Consider the following 12,524-nt stretch of genomic DNA (forward strand, 5'->3'; position numbering starts at 1 on the left):
ACAGGCAGAGTTAGACAGTGAGAGAGAGAGAGACAGAGAGACAGAGACAGAGAGAGACAGAGAGAAAGGTCTTCCTTTTGTTGGTTCACCCCCAAAATGGCTGCTACAGCCGGTGTGCTGCGCCGATCTGAAGCCAGGAGCCAGGTGCTTCCTCCTGGTCTCCCATGGGGTGCAGGGCCCAAGGACTTGGGCCATCCTCCACTGCACTCCTGGGCCACAGCAGAGAGCTGGACTGGAAGAGGGGCAACCGGGACAGAATCCGGTGCCCCAACTGGGACTAGAACCTGGGGTGCCCGCGCCGCAGTCGGAGGATTAGCCTAGTGAGCCGCGGTGCCAGCCCTCTCTCTCTATCTTTTAATATTTATTTATTTGAGGGGAATGGTGCCATGGCTCACTTGGTTAATCCTCCGCCTGTGGCGCTGGAATCCCATATGGGCGCTGGGTTCTAGTCTTGGTTGCTCCTCTTCCAGGCCAGCTCTCTGCTGTGGCCTGGGAAAGCAGAGGAGGATGGCCCAAGTCCTTGGGTCCCTGCACCCACATGGGAGACCAGGAGGAAGCACTTGGCTCCTGGCTTTGGATCGGCATAGCTCCGGCCATAATGGCCATTTGGGGGGTGAACCAACGGAAGGAAGACCTTTCTCTCTGTCTTTCTTTCTCTCTCACTGTCTAACTCTATCAAATAAATAAATAAATAAACACTGATTGAAATAAACTGAAGCTAACAATCACACACAAAAATACTGTGTGTGTGTGTGTGAGAGAGAGAGAGAGAGAGAGAGAGAGAGAGAGAAAGAGAGAGATGCTTTTATTTCTCTCTTCCCTTCTAGCATTCTCATTCCACTATAGGAGATTCCTGGTTACTTGAGGTCACTGAAACCAGGAAGAAGTGAGAGGCAAAAGCCGGAGGCAAGGACTTCACGCCTGGAGGCTGGGAACACGCCTGGGGAGAGCGCAGTGAGGCGGACCGGACGGCACTCCCTGTGTCGCTTACCCAGAGCTCCAACTTTTACTGGACTTCAGATGAGATCAAAAGTTAGGCAGCGAGCCAGGGCCGAGCACTTAGAAATCTCTACTCTTAGGGCCAGTAGATTTGGAGCGATGGTCTAAACTGAGTGAATGCTCACAGAATGCCCTAGTCTGAAAACACATCCCTGCATAAAATCAGAAACCTAGACCAATGGGGCAGAATAGAGAACCCAGGAATAAGTCCACGCATATATGGCCAATTTTAAAAATTATTAAGTAGCTGATTTTTATTTGTTTGAAGAGGCTGGGGGATTCTATCTGCTGGCTCACTGCTGAAATACCCACAATAGATGGGGCTGGGTCAGGCCAGTGCCGGGAGACTGGAACCCAGTCCAGGTCTCTCACACAGGCGAGTGGCACGGACCCAAGTTCTCGACCACTTTCTCCCTCCAGGTTGTGCATTAACAGGAAGCTGGAGCAGAGAGGGGAGCTGGGACTTGAACCCAGATACTGCAGCATGGAACATGGGTGTCCCAAATGGCACCCCAACTGCTGGGCAAAGTGTCCGGCTCTGCAGTCATTTGTTCCTTGACAAAGGTGCCAAGAACATAGCTCAGAATGGATCACCAACTATTGAGACTTAAAATTATGAAACCGCTAGAAGAAAATGAAGGGGAAGAACTCCATGACATTGGCCTGAGGAGTTATTTTGGAAATGATACCAAAAGCAAAAATAAGCAAATGGGATTACATATGAATAGGAAAGGAAGCAGTCAGTGGAGCAGGAGGCGACCCACAAAATGGGAGAAAACATTTGCATAAGTTTGTATCCAAAATCTACAAAGAACTAGTCCAACTCAATAGTAAAAAAGCCAAATATTCCAGTTAAAAAATGGGCAAAGGACCTGAAGAGAGATTTCTTAAAAGAAGACACGCAAATGGCCAATAGGAATGTGAAAAAATGCTCAGAATCACTACCACTGGGGAAAGCAAACTAAAACCACAATGAAGTGTCACTTCACCTCTGTTAGAACAGCTAGCATTAAAAAAATCAAGGGGCCAGCACTGTGGTGTAGTGGGCAAAGCCACCGCCTGCAGCACTGGCATCCCATATGGGCGCTGGTTCTAGTCCCAGCTGCTCCTCTTCTGATCCAGCTCTCTGCTGTGGCCTGGGAAAACAGTAGAAGATGGCCCAAGTCCTTGGGCCCCTGCGCCCACATGGGAGACCTGGAGAAAGCTCCTGGCTCCTGGCTTCAGACTGGCCCAGCTCAGGCTATTGCAGCCATCTGGGAAGTGAACTAGCAGATAGATGACCGACCTCTCTCTCTCTCTCTCTCTCTCTCTCTCTCTCTCTCTCTCTCTGCCTCTCTGTGGCTCTCTGTAACTCTACCTTTCAAATAAATAAATCATAAAAAAGAAAGTGATGGCAAAATGTGGAGGAAAGGGAATTCTTGCACCCTGTGGGCAGGGCCATAATTAGTACAGCCATTCTGTAAGACCGAAAAAACAGAAACAGAGCTAGGATATGACCCAGCAATCCCATTCGTGGTATATACCCAAAGGAGATGCATTCAGGGTGTCACACATGTTCATCACAGCACTAGTCACTTAGCCAGGATCTGGGTGCAAACTGTGTGTTGACAGAAGACATAACGAATGGGTGGCCTATGTTTATACACAGTGGAAAGCTATTGACCCGTAAAAACGGAGATCCCATCATTTGTGACGGCATGGATGAAGCTGGTGGGTGTGAGATCCAGTGAAAAGGGCCAGTCCGCAGGCGCCGCGGCTCAATAGGCTAATCCTCCGCCTTGTGGTGCCGACACACCGGGTTCTAGTCCCGGTCGGGGCACAGGATTCTGTCCCGGTTGCCCCTCTTCCAGGCCAGTTCTCTGCTGTGGCCCGGGAGCGCAGTGGAGGATGGCCCAAGTGCTTGGGCCCTGCACCCGCATGGGAGACCAGGATAAGCACCTGGCTCCTGCCTTCAGATCAGCGTGGTGCGCCAGCCGCAGCGCGCTGGCTGCGGCGGCCATTGGAGGGTGAACCAACGGCAAAAAGGAAGACCTTTCTCTCTGTCTCTCTCTCTCACTGTCCACTCTGTCTGTCAAAAAAAAAAAAAAAAAAAAAAAAAAAAAAAAAAAAAAAAAGAAAGAAAGAAAAGGGCCAGTCACAGCACATCTGCTTCCAGAGGGTGTTTTCAGCAGTCAAATGCATCGATATACATAATACAATCTTGGTTACCAGGGGAAATGGGTGTGAAATTTCAGTTACACCAGATGAGTAAGTTTTTGTGACCTGCTCTACAGAGTGGCCTGTAGTTAATAATATGCTATCATGTAATTCAAAATTTGTTAAGAGGGTAGATCTCATGTTAACACTAAAAACAAACAACCCCCCAGAAACAGAAAACAAAAGCAAGTGAACTTTTGGGAGGTGATGACTCCATTAACTGGATTGTGGTGATGGTCTTAGTGCAGCTCTTTGTCTATCAATAAATTATACCTCAATAACATTATGCAAAAACCTGGCATGCCATTGTATTTTAAGCTACAAAGGAAGAATGATCTGAGATTGATGAATTCTGGGATAAAATATGATGTTTATGTCTCCATTTTATGAATGAGTAAATTGGATAAATGGCTCATTCAAAGCCACACAGTTGAAATGGACAGAATCAGGATACTATTTCCGGAAACCAGACCTGAATTTCTGTACTCTTAAATTCTATGCCACACCTTTCAGCAGGAAGGCTGTCTTCTCTGGATTAGTATAAACCCTTCTGCCCGACAGGTCTACACCTACGGTGTCTCCAAAACTCACTTGCCCTGGGCTGTCCAGTATCACACGACATCCTCAAGCCATATGTGCGTGCTGAGCCTGTGAACTGTGGCCAGTAGGAACTGAAATGCTCTGGAAGTACAATGCACACATGACATTTAAAAGCTTTATCCTAAAGGTAAACTATCTCATCAATAATTTTGGCATTGGTTACATGCTGATGGGATAATGGTTTGTGTATGTTGCATTGCATAAAATATGTTATTAAAATTATTTTCAGCTGTTTCTGGTTTCGCCACGTTCTATTTTTCATAAAGGTCTTTCTCCCATAGACTACAAGAAAGGAAGACCCATCTCCTGATGCTTTCCTGCTTGCTGCCTCGGGCAAGGGATGCCCGGTGAGCACCACAGATGCTCACACACAGGCCAAACTCAACGTCGCCGTCACCATTGCTGGTGCTTGCCCTCCGCTGAGCCCCCTAACTGGGAAATTCTGGCCCTCCCTAGCGCTCTCTCTCCTCCGTGAGGCTCTCGTGAGAATAACATTGCATAAACTGTAGGTGCTTAAGCAGTATTTATTGAATCGCTGACGACAGAAGAAGCGTGTCTCATTTTACAGACAGTGAAAATAGAGGAGAACTCGGCGTTGTGAGGGAGGGACCCGTGTCTGTGCTCGTCTGCTTCCTCCAGCTCCAGCTGTGTCGGGGGTGGCGTCGGCCGTGTTCACGGTGGTGGCGGTGCTGGGGGTGGGGAGGCAGTGGCAGATGCCACGCTGCCTTTGGTGTCACTCTTGCTAGAAACAGCAGTAGATGTGACAGGTTCTGGATTCACGGGGGTGGCCTTTGGGGTGATGACAGATTTGGTACTGGCAGAAGGGAGGCTGCTATTTCTCGTGGGAAGAGGAAAAACGTATCGTGTTTGTATCTTGGCAAAATCTCTGTCAATTTTCAGCATTTCTGGGACGTCGTCGCCAAGTACGTGGGGTATTTGATTTTTCAGGTAGCTTTTTATAAACTGGACCACTTTGGGGTCAAGACAACATTTTTTCTTCTTGCATTTCTGTACCTCTTTTTCATCTGCAGCGCACTGGTTTCTGCATCTCCCAAAGCCCATTGAACATTTTTTCAAGACAAGAAACTCTGCACAAAGAAAAGAGAAAACCATTGCACCACAGATAACCGGGTGTGACAGTGGAACCGCTGGAGGGAGACGGATACCAGAAGCGAGAAACTACTGAACTCTCACCTGTCGGGTGCAGGGTCTGGGGACGTTGGTAACCGCACCCGGGCAGCCCAGGAGCGTCCTTGCACACCTCTTCGATCCCAGACAAACCCCTGCCTTCGTCTGGCTTCCTCAATTAACTTCAAAAATCTGAGGACACGTGGGTGAGGACACAGCGACGCCTGCTGTGTCAGCATCCCATATGGGCGCTGGTTTGAGTCCTGGCTGCTCCACTTCTTTCTTTGTTTCTTTTTTTTTTGACAGGCGGAATAGACAGTGAGAGAAAGACAGAGAGAAAGGTCTTCCTTTGCCGTTGGTTCACTCTCCAATGGCCGCTGCGGCCGGCGCACCGCGCTGATCCGAAGGCAGGAGCCAGGTGCTTCCTCCTGGTCTCCCATGGGGTGCAGGGCCCAAGCACTTGGGCCATCCTCCACTGCACTCATGGGCCACAGCAGAGAACTGGCCTGGAAGAGGGGCAACCAGGACAGAACCCGGTGTGTTGGCGCCGCAGGCGGAGGATTAGCCTATTGAGCCGTGGCGCCAGCTGGCTGCTCCACTTCTGATCCAGCTCTCTGCTATGGCCTGGGAAAGCAGTAGAAGATGGCCCAAGGCCTTTGGCCCCTGCACCCGCGTGGGAGACCTGGAACAAGCTTTGGCCACTGCAGCCATTTGGGGAGTAAACCAGTAAATGGAAGACTTCTCTCTCTCTGCCTTTCAAATAAATAATTTTTTTTTTTTTAAGAGAAGAGAATCAGTAAGGTTTTCATAACTGCTGTCCTCTTGCCAAGTTCAGTGGCCCCTGCGCGCTCCCTCCTGGTTCGTCCCGGCCCTGTGACTCCTGGGGCGTGATGTTCTGTCGCTTTGAAGCTGCTCTGCACACCACGTCCCCCCCAGGTGCCACTCCTTACCGTGCCCTAACCTCCCCTCTGGCAAGACGCTGTAGTGCGCTTCCTGCAGCCCTAGTTCTCGGCTCAGCCCAGGACGTCGTCTCCCTCTGTCTGCTGATTGTTCCTGCCAGTGGGTCACCTTTTCCCCTGGGTCTAGCAAACTCTTTTCCCTCCTCCACATTAACGATTCAGCCAATTTTTCATAAATTCCAAGAGGCTTATGTGGCATTGAATAATTGTTAAAGCTCAGTCACGTGCATTCCTGTGTTGTTGCTAAGTACAAAAGAGAAAAATGCTGGCATTGGGAGCAGCTGATTTATTAGCCTCGTCCCGCTCACGGGGAGCTTGAAGCGCAGCGTTAACACCGACACCCACCCGCGGCGCCCTTCTCCCAGGGCCCCGACAACAATGTCACAAGCATCTCTGACCCTTTTACTCTCTTCTCCCTGACCCCTTGCTAATTCCTCCAAGTCCTGGCTCGTGCCTGTGGCCTGAAAGCAGTCTCAATGCTTCTCCCTTCTTTTCCAAAAATAGCGGCCACTCTTCCGGTTCAGCATTTTGCCTTCATTCATTCCCAGGTGCCTTTATGGTAGTTTGGAGATTTCAAGGGAGGCAAAGGCTGAGAGAAGGGATAAGACTGAAAACCTGCGGCCGGCGCTGCGGCTCAATAGGCTAATCCTCTGCCTTGCAGCGCCGACACACCGGATTCTAGTCCCAGTCGGGGCACAGGATTCTGTCCCAGTTGCCCCTCTTCCAGGCCAGCTCTCTGCTGTGGCCCGGGAGTGCAGTGGAGGATGGCCCAAGCCCTTGGGCCCTGCACCCCATGGGAGACCAGGAGAAGCACCTGGCTCCTGCCTTCGGATTAGCGCAATGGGTTGGCCGCAGCACACCGGCCACGGCGGCCATTGGAGGGTGAACCAACGGCAAAAGGAAAACCTTTCTCTCTGTCTCTCTCTCTCTCACTGTCCACTCTGCCTGTCCAAAAAAATAAAAAAAAGACTGAAAACCCAGGAAAGCTGGGGTGGATAACCCAGGCCTTTTCGCTGGATCCTAAGGGGAGACTTTTTGAAGCAGAAGGGCAAGATTTTCTCTTTCCTACCCCAAGGCACAAACCAATAGGGACGTTGGTTTCAAGGGAGAGCTTAAATTAGAAATAGAGGCCGGCGCCGCGGCTCACTAGGCTAATCCTCCGCCTTGCGGTGCCGGCACACCGGGTTCTAGTCCCGGTCGGGGCACCGATCCTGTCCCGGTTGCCCCTCTTCCAGGCCAGCTCTCTGCTGTGGCCAGGGAGTGCAGTGGAGGATGGCCCAAGTCCTTGGGCCCTGCACCCCATGGGAGACCAGGAGAAGCACCTGGCTCCTGCCATCGGATCAGCGTGGTGCGCCGGCCGCAGCACGCTTGCCGCGGCGGCCATTGGAGGGTGAACCAACGGCAAAAGGAAGACCTTTCTCTCTGTCTCTCTCTCACTGTCCACTCTGCCTGTCAAAAATAAAATAAAAAAAAAAAGAAAAGAAAAGAAATAGAGTTCAGGGGTGGTGCTGTGGCACCCTAGGCTAAGCCTCTGCCTGCAGCACCGGCATCCCATATGGGCACCGGTTCAAGACCCGGCTGCTCCTTTCCAGTCCAGCTCTCTGCTTTGGCCTGGGAAAGCAGTAGAAGATGGCCCAAGCCCTTGAACCCCTGCACCTGCATGGGAGACCCGGAAGAAGCTCCTGGCTCCTGGCTTTGGATCGGTGCAGCTCTGGCCATTGTGGCCATTTGGGGAATGAACCAGCAGATGGAAGACCTCTCTCTGTGTCTGTCTCTCACCCTGTCTGTAACTCTACCTCTTAAATAAATGGATAAATAATCTTAAAAAGAAAAACAAAACTAAACAAAAAAAGGAATAGAGCTCAAACGAGAGTCCTGCGCTGAGTCTGAGGCGTCTGATACACCCGGGGCGGGAAGCTAGCGTTATATGTCGGATCGTCTGAGCGCACAAAAAACCCTGGTTCCCTGTGGCTCCCTGGGGGTCTCCATGGACACAGTCTGAGGGTGGGGGCTAACGGGGGTGCACCGGGGGGCGGGAAGCTAGCGTTATATGTCAGATAGTCTGAGCGCACAAAAATCCCTGGTTCCCTGTGGCTCCCTGGGGGTCTCCATGGACACAGTCTGAGGGTGGGGGCTAACGGGGGTGCACCGGGGATGGCACGTGACTTGTGCAAGGGTGAGCTCGTCCACCCTCTCTGAGCGTCTCCTCTGTCAGCGTCTCTGCGTTCCCCTCGCATGGGCAGCCACGGTTCTGCTTCCTCGCAACAAGCCCTCCGCACTGCAGGAGTCCACGTTACCTGTGTTCACTTGGTACTGCAGCATGAGACTGGCAAAGACAGGGAGGATGAGCTTCATGACTGGGTGCCAGGCGGGCCGCCGAGGTCTGGGCTGGTGGCCCTGCGCCGCAGCCTTTATGGGGCTCTGCATAGCCTTAGGCCAGGAGCACTGAAGCGCAGGCTCGGGTGCCTCTCGCGCCGGCTGCAGCTCCCGCGGATTAGGTTTGAGAACAGCATCCCTGAACACCATGCCGCACGTTCCCTGCGCCTGATCCGGGGAGGGGGGCAGGAAGTCCTGGGCCACATAAGATGGGAAGGAAACGGCAAGCCCACTGCGCCTCTCCTTCGTGCCACTGGCTACCCCCAGTGTATTTTTTTTTTTTTTTACTTTTTTATTTTATTTTTGACAGGCAGAGTGGATAGTGAGAGAGATAGCCAGAGAGAAAGGTCTTCCTTTGCCGTTGGTTCACCCTCCAATGGCCGCCACGGCTGGCGCGCTGTGGCCGGCGCACCGCGCTGATCTGATGGCAGGAGCCAGGTGCTTCTCCTGGTCTCCCATGGGGTGCAGGGCCCAAGCACTTGGGCCATCCTCCACTGCACTCCCTGGCCACAGCAGAGAGCTGGCCTGGAAGAGGGGCAAGAATCCGGTGCCCCAACCGGGACTAGAACCTGGTGTGCCGGCGCTGCAAGGCGGAGGATTAGCCTGTTGAGCCACGGCGCCGCCCCCGGTGTATTTTAATCTACCCTCCAGGGCATCCTATCAAGGGATAACAAGCACATAATACTTGAGATTCATTTTTATTTTAGGCAATGATCTGAAACACATAAAAGCAGGGAGACAAAACCATGACATTGTTTATTTCAAATGTTTTAATCTTTCAAAGGCTTTGGGTAGAAAGGAGAGCAATAGTCAAATGGCACACTTAAAGCTAACTCACATCTTCAGTATTTAAGCAAAGAAAATTTATGAACTATTATTAATTCTCACCTTAGCCACTTTTATGCATTTATGTAGTGCTTTATAATTGTTGTCCAAATACAAAAATAGGGGTCCAAATGGGTATTTTGTAATACGTAAAACATGGGCCCGGGGCTGGTGCTGTAGTGTAGTGGGTAAAGCAGCCGCCTGCAGTGCCGGCATCCCATATGGGCACCGGTTCGAGACCCAGCTGCTCCACTTCCTATTCCACTCTCTGTTCTGGCCTGGGGAAGCAGTGGAAGATGGTCCACGTCCTTGGGCCCCTGCACCCGTGTGGGAGACCCGGAGAAGCTCCTGGCTCCTGGCTTCAGATCAGCACAGTGCCAGCCATTGTGGCCATCTGGAAAGTAAACCAGTGGATGGAAGACCTCTCTCTCTCTCTCTCTCTCTCTCTCTCTCTGTAATTCTATCTTTCAAATAAATAAATCCTTTTTAAAAAGTACACTGAGAATTTTCCTTTAGAGGCATTATCTTGAAGGGAGTATCATGTTTCTGAATTTATATCAACCTACTAAAGAAGGTGTTTACATGTTTTGCTACTATAAATTTTGTTTTCCTATTTCCTACTGGGTCATTTGTCATTTTCTTACTGAATTATAGATATTCTCTATATAGTCTAAATACCAATCCTTTTATGGTATAAAATGCGTATAAAATGTTTTATACTCTGTATGTTTTTTTTTTAAAAATATTTATTTATTTGAAAGGCAGAGTTACAGAGAGGCAGAGGCAGAGAGAGAGAGAGGTCTTCCATTGTCTGATTCACTCCCCAAGTGGCCACAATGGCTGGAGCTGCGCTGATCCGAAGCCAGGAGCCAGGAGCTTCAGCTGAGTCTCCCATGCAGGTGCAGGGGCCCAAGGACTTGGGCCATCTTCCACTGCTTTCCCAGGCCATAGCAGAGAGCTGGGTCGGAAGTGGAGCAGCTGGGATATGAACCAGATGCCGGCATTGCAGGCGGCAGCTTAGCCCACTGTGCCCCAGCGCCGGCCCTCTGATTGTGTTTTAATCTCATGCTGGCTTGTATCTTCTATGCATGCATTTTGTTATGAAGGTGTTAAGCATTTTGTAAAACCAAGCCTGTAACTCACTTTTATAATTTTTCAAAAATTCTGTTCCAGGTATTAATTTCATTTCCTTTTAGGTAATTTATGCATTCTGTGCATTTAAGTTCTTTTTAAAGTTGTTTATTTCCCTGAAACTCTCTGTTTACGTGTGTTTAGGTAGGAAAGCAGACTGCTAGAGGCAGCTGACATGGGTTCCTCTGCTGGTGTATGACTGTTTTGTCATTAGGTCTCTCTTAAATTGGAGAGATGAGTAGAGACTGTGTGTGTCTGTGTGTGTGAGTCTGTGTGTTTGTTCAAAGCATGTTCAACTAGAAGCCTTTACAAAAAATTTTTTTTAAGATTTATTTATTTGAAAGGCAGAGATACAAATAGGCAGAGGCAGAGAGAGAGAGAGAGAGAGAGAGAGAGAGAGAGAGAAAGAGGTCTTCCATCCACTGGTTCATCTCCCAAGTGGCCAGGTGCCAGGAGCTTCTTCCAGGTCTCCCACACAGGTGCAGGGGCCCAAGGACCTGGGCCATCTTCTATTGCTTTTCCAGGCCACAGCAGAGAGCTAGATGGGAAGTGGAGCAGCTGGGACTTGAATCGGTGCCCCTATGGGATGCTGGCACTGCAGGTGGCAGCTTTACCTGCTATGCCACAACGAGGGCCCAGGAGCCTTTATTTTAAACTAAGTAGATGAAAGGCAAACCAATTTTACTTATTTTTTTTTTCAAATAAACTTTTTTATTTGAATAGTATTAGATTTACAAAACAAAAACTGTGAAGTAGTACAGAGTTCCTGTCTGCCTCACACCTAAGGTCTCTGCTCCTTAACCTCTCATATCAGTATTATATATTTGTCACAATTAACAAGCCACAACCAGTTCCCCTATTATCAACAATTCATATTAGTATGATATATTTGTCACAAACATTGAACCATACCCAGCTTCCTCAAAAATTTTTTAAAAGATTCATTTATTTATTTGAAAGTCAGTTACATAGAATGAGGGAGAAAGAGAGAGGGGAGAGAGAGAGAGAGAGAGAGAGAGAGGTGAGAGGAGTATCTTCCATCTGCTGATTCAGTCCCCAAATGGCCACAATGGCTGGGACAGGGCAGGACAAAGCCAGGAACCAGGAGCTTCTTCTGGGTCTCCCATATGGGTGCAGGGGCCCAAGCACTTGGACCATCTTCCACCACTTTCTCAGGTACATTAGCAGGGAGCTGGATTAGAGGTGGAGCAGCCAGGTCTTGAACCGTCACCCAAACAGGATGCTGGCGTCACAGGTGGCTGCTTTATTTGCAAAGTTACAATATTGGTGCCATTTTTTTTTTTAAAAATCCAAACTTCCGCCGGCGCCGCGGCTCACTAGGCTAATCCTCCGCCTTGCGGCGCCGGCACACCGGGTTCTAGTCCCTGTCGGGGCGCCGGATCCTGTCCCGGTTGCCCCTCTTCCAGGCCAGCTCTCTGCTGTGGCCAGGGAGTGCAGTGGAGGATGGCCCAGGTGCTTGGGCCCTGCACCCCATGGGAGACCAGGAGAAGCACCTGGCTCCTGCCATCGGATCAGCGTGGTGCGCCGGCTATACCGCGCCAGCCGCGGCGGCCATTGGAGGGTGAACCAACGGCAAAGGAAGACCTTTCTCTCTGTCTCTCTCTCACTGTCCACTCTGCCTGTCAAAAAAATTAAAAAAAAAAATTCCAAACTTCCTCTATCATCCTTCCTACCCTTCCCCAAGTCTCTAGTAATCACATTATGACTAGAATAACCAGTAAACAGATTGGTTTTTAGCTCCTACATATGAGGGAGAACATATGCTATTTGTCTTTCTGTGTCTGACTTATTCCATTTAACATGATGTTCTCTTTTCCATTCATTTTGTTGCAAGTGACAGGATTTAATTTCTTTTTATGGTTGAATAGTATTCCGTCATATATATATATATATATATATATATATATATACACACACACACATATATACATCACATTTTCTTTATCCACTTTGCTTCATTTTATCTCTTACACAGCTGACAAAAATAAATTTTGGGGCAGCATTTTTAGAAGGCTAAAAATCAAAATGTTCACAGGAAGAAGTGAAATTATGAATGTTTTTATTTTCTTCTTTTTGCTTCCCGTGTGTCTTTTTTTTCCAGCACAAAATGTTAATCCACCTAAACAAAGAACAATGGGAGAATCTTGCCTCTGCTCACCCAGGCTTTATAAGATGGGATTAGTAACCACAGTTCTTGCCCAGATGCAGCCTGTTCAGCAGTTAGGAAAGATAACATCTTAAGTAGAATTCGAAGAATATTGCTTAGAAATGGAGCACACACTGGAAGTC

At 49.4% G+C, this 12,524-nt stretch overlaps 1 protein-coding gene across 1 annotated transcript; it reads right to left on the minus strand.

Annotated features, from left to right (window-relative positions):
- Positions 1-4,467: 4,467 nt before the first annotated feature.
- DEFB129 (defensin beta 129) lies at positions 4,468-8,237 on the minus strand. The gene is made up of 2 exons (XM_062202319.1): positions 8,180-8,237; positions 4,468-4,883 (listed from the first exon to the last, which is right to left on the minus strand). Exons 1-2 carry the CDS (start codon positions 8,235-8,237, stop codon positions 4,468-4,470), a joined length of 474 nt encoding a protein of 157 aa, XP_062058303.1.
- Positions 8,238-12,524: the final 4,287 nt, after the last annotated feature.

Source organism: Lepus europaeus, chromosome 10, assembly GCF_033115175.1.
Source record: "Lepus europaeus isolate LE1 chromosome 10, mLepTim1.pri, whole genome shotgun sequence".
Lineage (NCBI taxonomy): Eukaryota > Metazoa > Chordata > Mammalia > Lagomorpha > Leporidae > Lepus > Lepus europaeus.